This window comes from Amaranthus tricolor, chromosome 3 (genome assembly GCF_026212465.1).
Source record: "Amaranthus tricolor cultivar Red isolate AtriRed21 chromosome 3, ASM2621246v1, whole genome shotgun sequence".
NCBI classification, from domain to species: Eukaryota; Viridiplantae; Streptophyta; class Magnoliopsida; order Caryophyllales; family Amaranthaceae; genus Amaranthus; species Amaranthus tricolor.
Genome location: NC_080049.1, coordinates 7,554,601 through 7,574,126, shown reverse-complemented (window position 1 = coordinate 7,574,126; position 19,526 = coordinate 7,554,601). Strand labels below are relative to the sequence as shown.

At 34.2% G+C, this 19,526-nt stretch overlaps 1 protein-coding gene across 9 annotated transcripts; it reads right to left on the bottom strand.

The window, feature by feature from the left end:
* Positions 1-1,466: 1,466 nt before the first annotated feature.
* Positions 1,467-18,448, bottom strand: LOC130807322 (uncharacterized). 9 transcript variants are annotated; one of them, XM_057672489.1, is made up of 13 exons: positions 18,241-18,448; positions 17,645-17,834; positions 17,226-17,336; positions 15,686-15,822; positions 12,083-13,453; positions 11,882-11,981; positions 11,422-11,773; positions 11,036-11,120; positions 7,968-8,024; positions 5,441-5,500; positions 5,094-5,315; positions 3,182-4,696; positions 1,467-2,269 (listed from the first exon to the last, which is right to left on the bottom strand). In XM_057672489.1, exons 5-13 carry the CDS (start codon positions 13,391-13,393, stop codon positions 1,829-1,831), a joined length of 4,143 nt encoding a protein of 1,380 aa, XP_057528472.1. In that variant the 5' UTR covers positions 13,394-13,453; positions 15,686-15,822; positions 17,226-17,336; positions 17,645-17,834; positions 18,241-18,448; the 3' UTR covers positions 1,467-1,828. The 9 variants fall into 9 exon arrangements, with proteins under 9 accessions (XP_057528472.1, XP_057528474.1, XP_057528473.1 ...); XM_057672491.1 differs by having other exon boundaries at positions 1,467-2,263; XM_057672490.1 differs by having other exon boundaries at positions 15,686-15,767.
* Positions 18,449-19,526: the final 1,078 nt, after the last annotated feature.

Here is a 19,526-nt window from a genome sequence, read left to right as displayed (position 1 = left end):
TACATTCACGAATAAAATTAAAAATTAAGCACATTTACCTAAACTAAATCATTGTACATAATCAACTAAGTAGATAAGCCTACAATTTATATACAATATAATCAATATACGTAATAAATAAAGTACATTTACCTAAACTAAATCAATATTATCAATTAACTACATTTACCTAAAGTAATTTAATATAATCAATATACATAATCAATTAAGTACATTAACCTAAACTAATTCCATAATTAATATACATAATCAATTAAGTACATTAACCTAAACTAATTCAATATAATCAATATACATAATCAATTAAGTACATTAAACTAAACTAATTCAATATAATCAATACAAATAATTAATTAAGTACATTAAACTAAACTAATTCAATATAATCAATATACATAATCAATTAAGTATATTAAACTAAACTAATTCAATATAATTAATATCCATAATTATAAGTACATTAAACCCTAAATTAATTCAATATAATCAATATACATAATCAATTAAGTACATTAAACCCTAAATAACACATAATAGCTTATAATCAACAACCAAACTCAAAAAAATTGCACAATAAGTAAAAAATCACTTATACATTACCTTAATCGACCTGGTATGACCTAAAGGAGTAGTGATTGCAGAGATAGTAACTTGCATTCGAAAAGAATATTGAAAATTATATAAAATCCTAATTTTCAAATAAAAAAACAAAAAATCAAAGAAATATATACCTTAGACAACTCCAAATATATGTTAGACCACTTTACTAGTGTTGGATTGGAAGAGGAAGGAACTAATTGAAGGTTTGAAGCTCTTTTATTGGAGGAAAATAAGGGAGGCAGTGTCGATTGATTTTTTAGGGTTTAGTAAAATTGGCGTAAATGAGGAAAGAGGAAGAAGCTAATTTTACCACGCATCAGTTCGCTATTATTAACAGGAACAATGACTGAAGGTAAAAAAAAGTCAAAGTTATTGTTCGCTGTTAGTAACAGTGAACAAATTCTTTGCCTTTTATTGAGTTTTAATTATTGTCTGCTATTACTAACAGCGAACAATACCAAAACATAAGTCTAAGATAAATGTGTTTATTTTAGAAAATATTTGTAAAGGTTACTTGTTATATGATTTTTTTATATTTTTTTATTATATATTTCAAATTTTTCGTAGATTTGAATGGTTTTATAACAATGCACTCTTCTTTACAAATTTACCAAAGATCCAAGCCTCCAAGGTTAGATTCCTAGTGCAATCTTCTTTACAAGATTATTTTGTTTTAAATTTCGGTTAGGTCATTTACGGGTGTCAGAGGGTCCGCCGTCCGCCCATTCATTCTTGATTGCATCTACCTCTACGTGCACTCGGATGCAATTTACTTATTCAGACACTCAAAAGTCCCGTACTACGCACCTTTGAGCCATCTAGATTAAGTACATCATATTTACACAAGCAACGCTCAAAGATACTACTCACGGAATGAAATAAAGAATGATATAACAGATTACTGTACAAATTATCTATAATAAAATTGCACCTTCTACAGTTCTATGAAATCTCAACCTTTAACCCAACCCCATCCTTTTTTTCATTGATGTTCGCAAGATGACGAACCTCCCCAAAAAAAAAATAATAAAACAAAGGAAGGCTTACTCGTACTTAGACTTGCTCACATCGTTCAAAAAATTAGATTGCTCGTGAAGAGGCATAGAAGAGTGCCTCAGAAGAGCCTTCGATGTTATTCCGAAGGATGTTGTTTCCACCACGTCAAAACATTCAAGTTGCTAGTTGGTATATACATGAGAGCAAAAGCACCTCTTTCCTTCGTCCCATTTCAAAATTTTCCATCTTTCTCTGTACAACAGGTGTTTCCAATAGGCACATCTACTCTTGACGGGGATGAACCTTTTGAGGCAGGCTTTCTTGACTTCCTAGATAGGTGGGAAAAGGGACCTTCCTCGGAAATATCAGCGTTTTGCTCAGTTGACACATCTTTAGAACCCGAATTTCCCTTTTTACAATATCGGTTAGGATATGATGGAACTGAAACCCCTTCACAACTCTCTGTCTTCTTCGTTCTGGCTGGTGATTTGTGATGAGAACCACGGGAATTTAAACTTAGCCAGGAACCTTTCGAGTGGCCTTTACCTGTCCCTTTCAAAGTTGATCCAGAGTTGTTTCCTTTTCTCTGAAGCTGAGTCCCTTCAGAAACTCCAGATGCAAGTGACTTTGAAAGCTGATTTTGACAATCATTGCCAACAGTGTCTGACTGTTCCTGATTCAACAAATTCAAAATAACTAAGAAAAAAAGCCGGAACGTTCAAGGTTAGGTTATCCTATAAAAGGATTTAACATAACCAGTTGACGACAAAATAAGCACATAACAAGGCAAGGTATAGTATACTCCAAAATACATTGCAAAAGAGCTTTATCCCGCAACTTTTACATGGGGGTTGCAGATAAAATTATAATGGAAAACATGTATCGGATTCTTGTGGATGTTCACAGTTCACCCTTCTTTTATCAGGCATCACTTCAGGTTTCGGGACTCTTAAGGGTTGATATGAATGTCAACACTTCACCAGAAAGATATTAGTATATAGTGGCAAGGAAAAAAAGTACCCTTCATTTGCAGTGCTGCAAACCAAGGCAGATAGATAAAATGACAGAACCCGGATCAATCGTTTAGAAAGGTCAAGTTTTAACGTAAATCATACAGGGACAAATCATTCGAACAATGGCTTGGTCATATATATTATTCTGTGCAAAAAATCATGGCACATAGGTGACCTTTGCCCAGAAGAAAGCAAGATCCAGAAGTTCAAATCCTCAAGTATGGAATAACAAAGTACCCAGGAAAAAATTACACTTGCTATTTCGTCATGTCTAATATTTGTACGTCATGATCAGATAACTCAGAAAGTCACACTTGGAAGGAAACATTGGATAAGGATTGAAAGGAAACAGCTACAATAAAAGTTTATTTAGCAAAGTCAAGTACAATAGGAAGCAGCATGGAAACTATTTTTGGAAGGTGATATTCTGAAGTAACAAACATTTTTCTAGGTTTGTTTTGGTGAGGGAAGCAGGTGATCAGATCAACCTATAAGAAAATGCTTAACCAAGCACATAACTAAACAAAAGAAAGGCATAACAAAGCAACAGCTTGACAGAAATAAAATATCACCTTTCTATGCAAGTCAACATTCTGCTCAGCACCTGATTCCTCTTCATCAGAATCAGTCATCTCTTCACGCTCAAATTCTACATCCTCCATTTCTTCATCAGAATCACTTAATTCTTCCTGTTCCATTACTATTTCAGCAAGAGGATGATCACCAACATTATCACTGATACACACACCAGTAATGCCATCAAGCTTATAATATGAAAGAGAATCAGAATTGCACGGAAGAGCTACATCTGAATGCTCCCTAACAGCAAGATCTACAAGCTCAGCTAGTGGTGACAATTCATGGTGCATGCCACTTATCTCTTCCACATTTTCAACAACTTTAGTTCCACTTATAGATGGAAATGAAAGACCTCTTTCAGGCCCTTCAGCACTTGACACTTTCCTCCTTTTAGATGCAGAGCTTAATTGAATATCTAAGTCCAAACCATTTCCATTAGCAGTGTGACTCGTTGGTCTAGTAGCAGCTGCCATTCGAGCTGCAGTTGCACCAGCATGATAAACAATATCCTCTCCATACCCATCTCTGGAGAGCTCAAGATTTGTATTCAGCAAGGAGCCAGATAAACCAGCATCTGAGTTGGCACCAAATTTTTCTCTTTGTAATAGGGGGTGAAAATCTAGACTAATAGAAGCTGAAGTATCTTCTTTTGCAATTAAAGATTGGCCACCAGAACAAGGTTGTTGAAGGAGAGTCACATTCATCTGATGTTGTGCAGCTGGAAAGAAGCTAAAAGTAGGCATCTTCATTGGACTGTTAACTGGGAAGCAAGGTAAATGACCCTCGTCGGTGGTTCGATACAGTAAAGGGTGCATGTGAGGATCCAAATCAGAAACTCTTTCTTCAGCGAAAAATCTATCGTTCATGAGCCCATCCTTTTTAGAGATTAAAGTTGCAGAAGTAGAAATAGAGATCTTACTCTTACCTTGCACAGGTTTTATCATATTTGCAGAGCAGTCGAAGCCTGTTGGGTCACGTAACGTCTTTTCAGGCCCTGGACCAGTAGCTCCAACCTCAGTAGAGCTTCCAGGCTGTGAATTTCTAAGAGAAGCCTGGGATATGATACGAACTGCTGGAGGAAGCTTGACAGGGGGTAATTCTGGTGCTAATTTAACTAAATTGGAACTACTAGACTTTCCAGTCTTTTTTGAGAGTAACAGTGAATCCTTAAATGCATTAGAAGAAGAGACAGCTGGTGGATAGCCAGAAGTCAAGTAAGGATGAGAAGTCCCGCGATGTATTAGAAGAGGATCTCCAGAAGCAGTTGACACTCCATGCATGTGACCTTTGTCAGAATGACATTCTAGGTTTCCATAAGTATCTGCCCCGTTCAGGACACCACAGGATCTAGCGACACGTAAATCATTAGATAGAAATCCTGGCTTAAGACTTGCAGAAGGAACTTCAGGAGGATCCAGTCCAGAATAAGGGGGTCTCCAGTCTGCCAAAAAGGCTTCATGAACAAATGCTTCATTCTCATTGTCCATATAGTCCTCTCCGCTGTCATTCTGGCAACCAGAAAATCATCATGTCAGGAAGTATGTTTGCATAAAGAGTCTCACTGCTTTGTGTTCTATCAAACAATATTTTAGCAGTAAAAACATCAATACAATGAAATGAAATCCGAAACGAATACACATGCACCCAAATTCAGTTATTCGATGTACTAGGTGTGGTTATTATATTAAAATCATCGCTTCCGTGGTTCGGTGTACTGAAATATGTAACTAATTATATATAACAACAATCTCGCATTGCTAACTGGCACAAGCTGACATCAATTCTTGCCAGTATTTTACTCATTCAGCAGATATAAGTGTTCAAATTTAAAAAGAGAGTGGTGCTTCTCTCCTTCCATATCAAAGAAACAGCGATAGAGAGGGAGTTCATGTGCAAGCAAATTACCTCTTTCTCAGATCCAGTAATAGAGTTATTCATAGCTGTTGCTTTGGCTCTTCTCCTTTTTAACTCATATATTCGATGCCTCTCCCTCTTAGCTGAATCAGCTTTATACGACTTCTGGGTTCCAATAGCAATGCGCCACTGCCGGGGAAGTAGATTGGGATCCCTATATGGAACCACAGCTCTCCAAACTGATGTCCAGTCGAGTTTGAACATCTTGAGGCCCTAGGGTCATTTAGAGTACAAGGAATTGAATAAGGTACACAGAAGTCAATGAAGCTTTTAATTTGAAGAGAATTTATTAATGAAATATATTAAAAGGGAAAGGAATCCAAAAGTACATTACTTACCTTCTGAATAAGAGCCTTCTCTTCCTCTGTGAGGGGAGATGTTTTCATCTTTCGTACGCTCTGAATGAGCCAACCAAAAGATTAAGGGGGAAAATTGAATAAAAACACTTCAGTATTTTACAAATGAGAATAAATTTGACACTGAAATTATAAATACAAGGAAACTGGCAACTCCTTTATAACAAGCACAGCTTTTTATTTTCAGGAAAGTTGAATGCCCACGAATATCCAAAAGTGAATGACTTGGAAAAGTAGTAATGGCAGAGTGACTTAAAAAATGGAGAACTTTTCACCTGATCCTCACCAAATTAAAATTATGCTTGAAATAAAATAAAAGTTATCACCTATATTGAACGTGTTTAGTGCTCACATGAGTGCTTGGGCCTTGAGCCGACATAAATAGTCTTATCAACAAGGTTTTGTGCTTTCTCCATATAATTTATTTTCACCCATCAGTCTTAATCATTCCCCATTGGCCAATCTTGTGGTTACACAAAGTCAGAAAGTAAAGCTTCAAGCTTTTATCTAGATTTCAGCATTTAAAATAACTAAGTTGAGCCATCGGTTGCACAGGTCTTCCAATATATATTTCTGATTGTTTCTGGGAAACGGACCTAATACCATAGTCATAAAGTATGACGTGGTGCAAAATGGATATCTGGTCAATACGGATGCTTTTGTAGTCAATGCGGCTTATGATATAATTGTAATACGGTGATGCGACCTTATTTTTTACTCTATGTCTAATGCTCTATTTCAAACTTTTGCTAAAGAGTCCTTCATAAGCACTTTTTAAGATCTGGGGAGTATCCATCTCCAGTAAAGGCTATTGGACCCAGATAAACTATGAAGCGTTCTTGCACATTGTGTTGCTCTTGCCTGATTGGTGTATTCAATTAGAAAAAAATTCCTTGCCCGTTACGTCAAGCACCTTGGTTTGTGCATGAATATGGCACTATAACAAAGCACACATAAATAGAGAAAAACGCAATGGGATGAATTGTATAATGACCACAAGTTGAGAAATCACTTTTCAAACAATAAATTCTGGATAGTTGTGAAAATTTCCAGACAACCAAGAGGCAACAGATATCACCAAGAGAGCATGAGTAATGATATATGTTGCCCAAGGGCTATGTGAAAGTATTATAAGACTAAATAACCCTTAGAGAGCTATAAATAATATTATCCTCTTTTTAAAGTTTCTCTTTTTTAATTAGGAAATTGCATAAAGTTGCATGCTAAACCTAAAAAGTGAGGAGACCACATAACAGATACAAAAGCTAAAAACACCAAATGCAAACCAATGACGACCTAGTTTTCATTAAAAGACGATAAACCTTGTGCAAATACTATACATACTACCAGGAATAATCCCCCTAACAATTTGATGAAGATTCAGTGAAGAGGCATGAAAACACCTGTTGTTAGCATTGAATGGATAGGAAAATAATAATAGAACTTTAGGGAAAAAATAATTGAGATAAGGATTTTTGCCCCCTTGTGCCATTTAAATTCTATATCTAGAGTAAATATTAATTTGTTGTTAGTTAATAAGACAAATGACAAGTAGATCAAAGATATAAGAAGATGAGTTTAAAAAAGATAATGAATTTAAGGATGAAATTACAAGAGGATTGTGGGGATCAATACCAAAAAAGGAGATTCTTTACTTCCACCAAATTATTTTACATAGGAAAAAGGAGATTCTAACTTGTTGAACATACGTGGGGTACCGCAGAAATCTATGAAAGCGATTGCTTAGCAATATTGAGAAGCGTGATAGAATTTAGGGGGTGTTTGGCACATGGGATTTCAAAGAGGGAATAAGACTTTGGGGTAAAAAAAAGTCTCAAGTCTTTGTTTGTTTAAAGGGAATGGGAATGGGGAATGGGACTAAAAGTTGTGAAAGTCCCCAAGAAAAATATCTTGGGAGAGAGTGGTATTTGAGTTGAGACTTTGATTCTTATCACTTTCATCCAAGGCCCTAACATAATAAAAAAGGGATACGTCTTTTTTATCTTAAAAGTTTCATCTTAAAAATCTCATTTTAAAGCCTCACAAATCCCATTCCTTTGTGCCAAACACCCCCTTAAGACTTGTTTTGTTAAGAACTGCATAAGGTTTGAGTACATGAAACTGTTTCCTGTGTTCCCTTGTACGAGTTTCGCAGCAATTGTAATTAGGCAGTTTATTTTCCCTATCAAAATAAATGCATAGCATTGGTCACAAAGCTTGCACTAGGCACCTGTGCATGCCTCACAAGTCACACCTAGAGATCTCTCAAAAATAACCTGTAAAACACGCTTACAATGAGCATTAAAACATTAACTGGAGAGCGAAGCTAGTGTATGGGTTTAACTTTAACAACTTTAGAGGGGAGCGGTGAGAAGTGAAATTACAAAGGAAACATATCGTCATGCCTCAAAATGAATCTATGTTTAACACGTGTTAAAAAGGATACCAAAAGCTGGACAGGACTTTAAAAAGTAGAATTGGAACAAATATATATAAACAAAGTCAATACCTTTATTGGATTTTCAGGTGCCTTAGACGAGCATCGATTTTTTGCCCTCACAAAGATCTGTGACATACATAAAGATGTAAAACAACTATTGTTATTAAAATCACAATTTTAATCTACGATTCTACTATTTTACGATCTAAAAACAATTGAGCAATTCAAATCATAGGTAGAATCGTAAATTGGTAAAATCTTACGAATCTAATTAAAATAAAATTTGTGGAGGTTAAATCATAACATGATTCTACAATCCTACGATTTAACGATTGAATTTTACAAACTTTTCTTAATTTTAAGCAATCTGCTTATGAACCATCTTTTATTAATTTTTCTTACGATTTTGACAATCCATCACCATAAATTTTAAAAAATAAATTTCTTTGTTGGTATGAATATTTAAACTAATTATTAAATTGTTTTCTATTTCATTCTTAAAAATGAAGTGAATGAAAATTTAATTAATAAACTTAAACTTTTTAGATGAATAATTATAACTAGATAACAAATTTTAAGTTTATTGTAGAATCTTACAATCCTACGATTCAATTCTATAGGTTTGAACGATTCCAAGTAGAATCTCGATTTTAACAACTTTAAACACAGCATAAATTTTACCTTCTTTAGCATTAGTATTTATACAATCTACAACGAGAAAAAAAAAAAAGGTAAGATAATAAAAAAATACAAATCATCAAATGAGAAAGCAAAATGTAACAAAAACACCTAACAAGCACAAGGAATCCTTGGCAAAGCTCTTAAAAAAAATCATATTGTATAGGTGTACATGATTTACATGTAAGAGGAAAAAGGAAGCAAGTACAGTACAAAATAGCACAAAAAGAAACAGTTAACGCTGTTCCACAAAGACTTCCAATAAGATAAAACAACTAAATGCAGGCAAATATGATATTTATATAGAAAAACAAGACAATATGATTATTTAGGTAGAATAATCCAAGATTTTGATGATTTTCCTACAATAATCTCACCTATTGATTAACCATGAATAATCCCAACTTTAGGGGTATTCGCTTAGAGTAAACTTGGGTAACCCGATGACTTGCTATAGTAGGTAATTCACCAAAAAAGTAAATTGAAAATTAATGTAAAACTAGAAAAAAAAATTTGAAAATTTACATAAAATTTTCCGAATAATAAAAAAAACTCATAATTTTTTTAAACATTTTTTTCTACATTTTATTTTTAATTTATCTTTATTTTTTTAAAATAAAACTTGCTATAGTAAGTCATCTGGTAACCGGGTTTACTCTAGGAAAATACCCTTCAAAATTGGGATTATTTATGGTTAATCAATAGGTTGGATTATTGTAGGAAAATCATAAAAAGATTAAATTATTCTAGGTAATTTCTCCTTAAAAGAATTTTGCAGTAGATTCAAACATATATATACTGGCAGCAATTGCAGCTAATACTGGAGTACAGAGAGAATAAACAACACATAGAAAGAAGTAGCAGACTAAACATCACTGCATGTGCTCTCTCCCCCGGCAACCACAATTGTTACCACAAACAACAGCAACTAAAACCCCTCTGCTAAAATATGCTGTATACAAATTACCACATCAACGGGTATCAGAAAAAATTTCTGGTGAGCCAAAACCAATACATCAAAATTTCCCAGCCTTTTTTCCAGATAAGAAACCTTAAAGTTAATACATAGTCTATTTTGCTTAGAGCATATAAAATACATAAATTATGAAGCATGGAAGTATCAACAGAATACAAGACAAAATTGTCCTTGTAAAGACCACAAAAGAAGTAGATGGTATAAGAAGTCCTTACGGACTGTGAAGTTGCTCTATTTGATTCTAATGTCCTAACAACCAGTATGGACATAGTTGTCAAATATTAGCTTAATCTTATGGTCAGTCAAACAGGTTGATTAAACACCAAGGGAGAAACTCAAGGTTAAACATCTCAAGTCCAAACCAATTCAGACAACATTATCACAACTAATCAAAAAAAATTATAACACCTAAATGGACAAATCACAAAAGCATCACATCGATACAGTGGAAGGCAAGCATATAGTAGCAACAGCTTTCCAAAAAAGTATTCATACAAAAACTCATTCACAAAAAAAAATAAAAAATAAAAAAAAAATCAAAGCCAAGATCCCAACATATGGCGTTAAATATAAGGACCAAAAACTAATCAACATGAAGGATCATCGATTATAAAGATTATACTATACTCGGTATCATCTAATATTAATTTACAACTAATAAAATCAATTCTAATGATCAACCACATATATTATTTTACTTTAGTCATTCCTAGCTATCCCAATTTTTCATGTCATATGTCACTATTGTAATCTAAGTCATCTTTGGTCTACCTCTTCCATTCCTTAAATCCTAAAAGTTCCAACTTATTAACAGGTCTTCTTTGCACATGACCCAATGAACTTCAGCTACTTGGTCTCTAATATATGAGAATTCAAATTCCATTTAATTTCTTTATTTAATTTTATCTATGATATGTTCATTCATTCATCTTAACATACGGATCTCTACTACCTTCTTCTAAAAGCACAATATTTTGACTCAAGTAGTAGTGTAGAATTTTTCCTTTGATCTACTGGCACACCTCAATCACATAATATTGCGATCGCAATTCTTTTGTGTAGCTCACAGCCTCACACTGAATCCTATGAGAATTAGATCTTCACCGATATATATGTTCTTGTGAAAAATTAATCATTAAAATTTTAAAATAATTTACCACATATATAACTGCAAATTTATAAGTGAAGCCACATGGATTCACCAATCCTCTTGATAATTAACAATGTAAAAGATGAACCAATCACTACACTAAGGCATCACAAGTGCTAGAGTAAAGCATGATGGAAGTCCTAACAGACAACAACATTCTATTTAACCCCATGCCACCAAGTGGATTCTACCTAAGCAAGATTTGATGGGTCGATTGTACGCAAATTTCAGATTGATCTTTGATAGCAAACATTGGCAATGAAGATATACCACAAGCACTATAACACAAAAAAGCAACCACAAAGTGTTACTAAACAAGTAATATGTCATTACCTGATGCTCTAATTTGCAAGGCAAAAAACGTTGTCGAATAGCTTTCCAATCATTATTGTATTCCATTATTCCCATAGCGAGCAACCTAGATGTAAGAGCCCAAAAACCAAAGAAAATGGCCACATTATTATCACCTTCTATCATGTAAGAAAGAGCAATAGGCCTTTGAGTTCAATGCTATATATGGTCTTAAGAAAAATATAACAGAGGAAAGCACAATGAAGATAGCCAAAACAATATGTCAATAACTAATAAAACTATAACCACATTGGTAAAAAAAAATATAGACTTGAGAAGTGAGGTGAGCAAGTAAAAGCAACCGAAAACTACCCAAAAATACCAAAATTTCCATCCAAGTTTACAAACCATAAAAGGAAGAGACTTACACGTCTTCAGCATCTGTGAAAAGCACCCGATTAGCAACAGCTGAGGAGGGTGGCTTATGAGGGAATAATGCTGGATTAAATAATGAACAGAAGGCCTGAGCCAGTTTTGCAATCTCCAGGGGTACCGAGGCAACAGATTGTTTCTTGGTATTTTCAACAAGGGTAGCAGCCAATGTCTTCTTAGGAACTTTATTAATTGGTGATGCTACACTAGTATTCCTAGATGGATCGTTTGATTTAGAAATACTGCAATCTGCTTCAGGAAACGAACTAATAGGAAGAGGGAAAAGAGGTTGTTTTTCGAGGTAGACATTAGTAGTTTCTAGACAACGTCTTTGATGCTCTTGTACAGCTAAAAAAAGGGGAAAAAGGAAATCAATATTGAAACAACAACAAATGAACAAAAAATATTTAAACCAATCATCAAAAAGCTGTTCAGAAAGAAAAATTCGTTGCTTACCATTAGAAACATCATCAATATATTTTCCTACAAACTTCAGTGGTGAAACATCCAAAACTGATAGCACAGAACTACCAACAGATGGCAACCATTGAGAACCCTGAAAAAAGCAATCAAATTCAGTTCACTGCATTTTCAACATTCTATCATAAAACAATAGCTAAATCCTTGACATCAACTACTTGTTTAGGGAGAGTGTACCTGACCATAATCAGTTGATGCACCAGAATCCCCTACTGATAAATTTTTCTTATTTTCAACTGAAACAGATGGGATGGTATATGAGGGAAGAAAACAAGAAGTGGGATATGGGTCCTTTCTCCAAGCTAATACTAGGTCGCGTTTGTGTAGAAGCTCAGCCAGTAGGCCCTTCATTTGAGACGCAATGTGCTGCCGGGATGGTTCAAGAGCACAGAGAGAATATACTTGGACAAGGAGCTGTACATGTTCATATATTAGGCAATATAGTTGTCCAATTTGATGATCCTTAAATCCAATCAAAGAACAGTCTTGTACATATGAGGGAAAGTGCAAAGTAGTCTGGAGTGCTAGAGACCTAGGAACAAGACAAGGAACAGATGCACCAGTTGCAGTGGACATGACAGGCACTAGCGGACGCAAGGGCTGCTTTCCCTGCTTTGTGACCTTATTTTGGGCATTAGCCTTTTGGCGTCCCTTTTGCCTGGTCTCAGGTCGCCGACCAGCTCTATCAAATTTAGCTTCCTTAACAGACACCTCTATACAATCATCAACATCACTCTCAAGAGCTTCTTCAATTTCAATCTCAAAATCTGCATCATTATCTTCATCGTCGTCATCATCATTACCCTCAATATTCCCTTCATTGTCCCCACTTTTTCCATTCAAAACTGCATGAAGAAATTTCCTATACTCTTCTTCCTCATCAACGTTTTGATTATCATCTTCATCATCAGTTTCTTGCAAAAAAGTCTCCAACTCATCAAGGGTAAAACTGGCAAGAGAATATCGAGCCCTGGTTCGTTTACATATAGCGTCTTCATCATTCAAATCACTCGCAGGTTCATCCCTAGAACTAACAACTTTCCCTCCTTCCTCCACGACATCCTCAATGACATTTGTCCCACTATTCAACCTATCCTCATCATCTAGAACCTTCTCATTTTCTTGTTCCACAACTAAAACAAAATCTTTAGTAGAGTTACCACCACATTCTCCCTCATCAACGGCATCAAAGGGTCGCGTCCCTGGTAAATTCTTATCCACAGGTATTACATTTACACCACGGCTATTGATAACATCAGTATCAAACCCTTCCGCTTCTGAGCTCAAGCTTGAAGAAGCTTCAGAAAGGCTCTCCTTTAGAAAGGGATTGAAATCCACATCTTCCTCTTCCGACTCATCTTCTGAAGGTTCTTCTGGTACAATTGCACTACTTATTTCAACTAACACGTCAGTTTTAGTATCAGTTTCCCCATTTTCCTCGGATTGCACATTCAACTCAGTTGTAGAAGGGAAGGAGGGCACCATCATAGTAAGCTATTCAAGAACCAATACCGATTGATTTCACAAGTGATCAAGAGTTCAAATGTCCTATGCAATAACAAATTCATCAACTATAAGATATCAAAGAACCAATACCAATTGAATTCACATGTAGTCAAATAGCTCAAATGCCTTATGCAATACTAAAATAACCAATTATAAGCTATTATTGAATTCAAAACTGTTAAATAGTTCAAATGTGCCATGCATTACCAAATTGATCAATTATAAGTTATTAAAAAACCAATATCGATCGAATAGAGCCGTTTATGAGTTCATGGGGCCCTAGCCGAAATAGAAAATTCAGGCCCTTTTAAATGTAACAATAGAAAATATTACAAAAATACTACTCAAAAAATGAAACAAAAAATATTTTTTCATGTATTAACTCTGTATTGAGCTTTTTCTTTTTCCATTTACAAATGAATCAATTCAAGCATCAGTTATCAAAAATAAACCAAAGACTCAATTTAAACTTTAAATAAACAAAAAGAAACTATAGCACATTAGCACATAATATGAGGCATCAAACTTAGACATAAAGTGACAACAAAGATCAAAGAGAGTTGAATGAAAAGTAAAAGGGTTCATAATTAGTCAAAGGGCCTAGCCATATCCAAAAAATTCAATGATATTCAAGCACAACTGCATAAATAGTAGATGTTTCCATCAACATAATGGGTCGAAATCAAAAGAAAAAAATAGATACGTTCATAAGCAAAATAAATTCAATCATATTCAAGAACAATTGCACAAGTATTAACAGATACGTTCGAAAACAACTGCACAAGTAGTAGATATTTACAATATCTTGATCTCTTCTTTGCAAAGATAGACTTAGTGGATAAGCAATCCCCAATACTACTTTAATCATATGGATCATGAAAGCAAATTCAAAAGTTTGTATGTCGTCCAAAATAACTAGAGTTTTAGCTTATCATCATCTCCAAAACAACAAGAGCATAAAGCACATCAACTATTGAAGAGAACATATAAACGACATTGCAGAAAGTTTTGAAATGAGAACCCCAACGAGTATCCTTAAGTCTTTAAAGACCAACTTCTTGATATAAAGCCTTTTCAGGTAATAGCTCACCTTCATATAAGGCTTTTTCAACTATCTCGACATGTTTTTGTTGAAACGCATATCTACGTTTATAGGAAACACCAATAGTATTCAATGCAAGGTTAATCAAACCAATAAGACACTCGGTATCAACATGCTTTGTGCAACCTTAACAAGAGTCAATTGAAGTTGGTGAGCAAAACAGTGCACATAATGTGACGATGAACCTAGATTAAAGTCCTTAGCCCATTAATATGACCTTGCATGTTGCTAGCCCCTTATACCAGATAGACTCAAAAACAATTGAGCAAACATAGAATAAATTGTTTCTTTGAGTGACTCGACAGTAATGCTAGTTACATGAGCAAGCCCAACTAAACGCTTAATTACAAAACCCCTTTTATCAACATATCTCAAAACAAGAGCCATTTGTTGCTTACAAGAGAAGTCACGGGATTCATCGACTAAGATAGCAAAATAATCGTCCCCAAGTTCCTTAAGAATAACGTTAATGGTCTGTTTATTACAAGCATTGGCAATATCTTTTAGGATTGGAGGGGATATCAATTAATTATTACCAGGAAAATTTTTAAAACTACACTACCAACACATCCATTCTTTTTGGCATAAAACTCCAAGAAAGTAAGAAAAGTACCTTTCCTAATGGATGATTCATGAACTCGAAAAAGGTAATCCATAATACAAAAGTAATCTAGCAATAACCACAAATGCATTCAAACGAATTCTATACTCAACTTTAACTTGTTCAGAATGTTTTTGTAAAGCAACTGGTATGGATTGCTTTTACATCATTAGATCTTCACGTCTTTTCACACACTGATTGTGAATACAATTTGGACCCCCAATATGTTTATCAAATCATTTGATAATATTCCAAGTCCTAAAATTATTACTAGTGAATGAATCCCATCCATGGAGACTTGAAGTTTCACTTTCAGTAGCAATTTGCAAACAAATAACAACACAAGCAATAACAAGCATCATTTTTAATACTATATTCTAACCAAGTACTTATCATACCAAGACTCGCTAAACCGATGTGCATTTCGAGACAATATAGTTTGGGGATAAGCATGTTTTCGGGGTTGATAAGGACCTCTTTGAATATAAGCCCTTCTTACATCACCACAATCATTTACATCATTATTTGAATTTAGCAATCTATCGGTAGAATCAGAGGGAAGAACACTTACGTCAATTCTACTTTTTCGAGGAGAATAAGGGGTATGTCGAGTGTCCTCTAGGAGAGTGGGTGAATTTCCGAACCTTGAATTACTAGAGTCATAAGAAGATCCATAAGATAATTTTTTGAAATACCTATCCATTTGAACTGTAAATAAAATTATTAATCACGAATTCACAATTGAACTATCAAACTAAATAACTAATTAATGTAGTAAAATTTGAATAATACTACTATAATATAATTATTAAACTGTCAAACCAAATAACTAATTAATCACAATGGCTAAACAGATGAACAAATAAAAAACTTAACCAAAATAAATCAAAAAAAAAAAACCTAGAATAATCCAACCTTTGTCTAATTTCCCTACAATAAACCCAAGTATTGATTAACCATGTATAATCCCACCTATTGATAGTTGTTTCCGGTGGCAATGTGACTTCACCTGTCACCGGTTATGAAGTGAATTAATTTTTTTTTACTTCATTGAAATTTACTCTCTCTCTCACCTAACTCTTCATCTCCTTCCTCCTTCACAACTGATTTTTATAGACTGATTTTTTTTACATATACATGAAAATGGAACTGGTTGCATATTCCCAGATTTTATAGACTGATTATTTACACTAATTTTATACATCAGTAGCATTTGTACAGATTTGTACATTGATTTTTTTTGCTTATTCACTGATTTTTTGCACTTGAACACCAACATTTGATTATTTTTCATATACATTAATTTTTATAGATTGATTTTTTGCATTCTAACATCAACATTTGACTTGGTTCGTCAGATGCACCATTGCCTAACAATTTCACAAATTCATTGATCCTAAAAGCTTGGGCTCCTATACCTGCTCCCTTAATTTTCATCTGTGAAATAGGCATACAGATCAGTATCTTTTCATTATATACACTGTTCGGTACATTTTGGAATATACACTGATTTTATTCTGTACATTGTATACACACTAATTTTTCATATTGGATTGGATTAATAATTGTTTAAAATGGAGAAGAAGGTAACTGAGGGAAAGAATGATTTTTAATGGAGAAGGTAAACTGATTTTAATGAAGGAAATATCATGTGAAGAAGAAAATGCTTGGATGAAGAAGAAGGTCAACAAATGACCTGCCGCAGCCGGTTCTTTAACATGCTTGAATGCCATTGGAAACAAGTATCAATAGACGACATTATTCATGGTTAATCAATACTTGGGATTATTGTAGGAAAATCAGACAAAAGTTGGATTATTTTGGGCAATTTTTCCTTAAAAAAATTAAAAAAAAACCTAATTTTTAAAAGCCATAATTTTTCAGAAGCCCTAATTTAAGGATTCAATACTAGAGTAAGAAGTTTCATACTTAATTACACAGCATAACATATGATCTAAAGAAGTTAAGAATTCAATACAAGGCAGGAATTTCACAACCCCAATCGAACAATAAAGCACCCAACCAATTCCCAAAATAATTTTCAAATTTAAGCCATACCACAATACAAAAGCAGTAAATGGAAAACCTCAATGGAGGGCTAAGAAAAATACCTAAAATTGTCAATTTGAGAAGCATAAATAGAAAAATCACCCAATTCCTGATCTGGACTTCAACTGAAACTGCTGAAGGATTCCAATTTTATGAACCCACCTCACAAACACCTGCAGAATTGAAAAATACTTAGAAATTTAAATTTTTCGAAGCAGAAACAAGAAAAACACCCAATTCTTGATCTGGATTTTAGTTGAAAGTGCTGAAATCTTCCAACTCTTGAAAACCCACCACAAAAAACACCTGCAGAGAAGAGAGCCGCCGCCGGGGAGAAAAAGGTAAGAAAGAAAAGGGCAGTGACTGGCCGGATTCCGTTGAGCCCAAAGGAGAGAAGGTTGGCAGCGAAAAAGAAGAGAACGTGGATTGGGGAAAGGGGGAATGGGAAAAAAAACTAAAGAAGAAAAATAAATTTATTTACCTAAACTTCAGATTATAGTCTGTGGTTTGTGGTTTGCGGGGTACGGGGAAGAGATCATCAAGAGAAGACGAGAAGAATAGGTTTCTGGCTGTGCCACTATGCGCCGTGCCGGCAGCCTGTCTTATTAGGTTGCTGGCTGGTGGCTGCCGACTGCGGGACTGCCGAAAGATGAGACGCTCTGCTGTGCTGGCTGCCGTGTCATTAGGTTAAGGAAAATAGGAAATAGGAGAAATCAGAAACGGAGAAAGAAGAATCAGTAAATGCAAGTATGAAACAAAGGATTAGAGTAAAATGAAAACAATCTTTTTTCCATTGTAAGTTCTACTCCATTATCCAGATTCTAAAAGGCTTTAACTGCTTTTATTCAGTGGCTTCCATAATAAATCAGTCTCATAAAAACATTTGTCACATGATTAGCCCTCCATTGCACATAAACATTAATCAAAATCAAATTATTAACACCGCAAAAACCAATCAGAATCACAAAGATGCTAAATTCAATTGACTGCAACAAATTCAAGCATCAATGTAAAAAAAAAGAAATAGAAAGTGAATAAAACAAACCTAAATTAAAAGAAAAAAACAATTGGACTTACATGAATGAACGAGAAGAGAATTGATTTCAATTCAGAATTAGATTTTGATTTTTTTTTTTTCAGCACATCCAACAAATTTAGTAACACAAACCAACTTGATAGTGAGGGCAAAGGAGTTGCAGAGAAAAAAATTGAAAAAGAAATTGTATCTACTTATACCGAAAAAAATAAAGGACAAAGTTGTGAATGGGAAATGGGAGAAGAAAGCGTGGTCCAAGTAGAGAAAAGAAGAGGAATTGACGAGTTTTCTCGTAAAATTTCAAAAAAAAACTAAAAACTTTTTTTAAAAAAAGTAAGCGTTGAAAAAATTATTTTTTCAAAATAGAATTAATTGCGAATTATATTTTTAATGTGTTGTTTGATACTTTTACGAATTATATCTTTGATATTTTTCTTTCTACAAATTACAGTCTTCAAAGTAGCCTTTTTGAAGAAATTTATAGTGCGGAATTCGGTTTGGATTTAATCTGGTGAATACTGAATTTGTATTAATTATTCAATGAAAAAAACACCTCTATTTATACATTATTTGATCATCTAATAAGGAAACTAAATATTACGGAATATTAAGATTAAGAAAACTAAATCAGAAAAATATAAAATATAAAATAAAATATTTTACTGATATTCTTCTTTCCTACACTCCACCTCAAGATTGGTCTTGAGATCATCGAGACCGAACTTGCCAAAAAATATGCTTCAATGCTTTTGCGCCAATTGTCTTGATCAGATAATGTGCTAGTTGATCTTTTGATTTTACATAGAACATTTTGATAATTTTTTCGGCAAATTTGTCATAATTGTTTTTAAATTTTTAAGTTTGGATAGGAAAACGAGTATATGATTTAAAATGATTAGATGAACAAGACTGAGATTTAAAATGGGTGAAATACTTGGCTTGGAAATGGATCCACCCACGCGAATCCTTAGGTGACCCAAATGAGGGCACGCGGGTTAGGATTCTTTTGGGGTTTTAGGGTTTTCAAACATAGCTTCTTTATAAATAATTTTATTTATGGAAACTTTACTCTTTCCCCTTCCCCATTTTCGATTTTCTCTCTCTTGCCCCAAATTACTAGTTTCTCCTTCTCGCCCCCAACATCATCTGATTTCTCTCTCCCTCTCTTTCCCCTTGCCGGATAATGTCCCCTTTTTCAGAGACCATGTCGCCGGTCTGTTGTGTCGGTACCATGGTGCCGATCACCACCGGCTGGGGGGCTGCTTTCTCTTTTGGTTTTTGTGTGTCTATTTTGGTTGTTGAGATCTCGATTTTTTGATTTTTTTTT

Bases quoted from the DNA above. Each gene is read 5' to 3' on its own strand.
- LOC130807322 (XM_057672489.1), bottom strand. From the start codon at position 13,393: ATGATGGTGCCCTCCTTCCCTTCTACAACTGAGTTGAATGTGCAATCC. The intron at 11,774-11,881 runs GTAAGCAACGAA...CCCTTTTTTTAG, and splicing joins TATTGATGATGTTTCTAATG to CTGTACAAGAGCATCAAAGA. The intron at 4,697-5,093 runs GTAATTTGCTTG...TCTGGTTGCCAG, and splicing joins TTACTGGATCTGAGAAAGAG to AATGACAGCGGAGAGGACTA.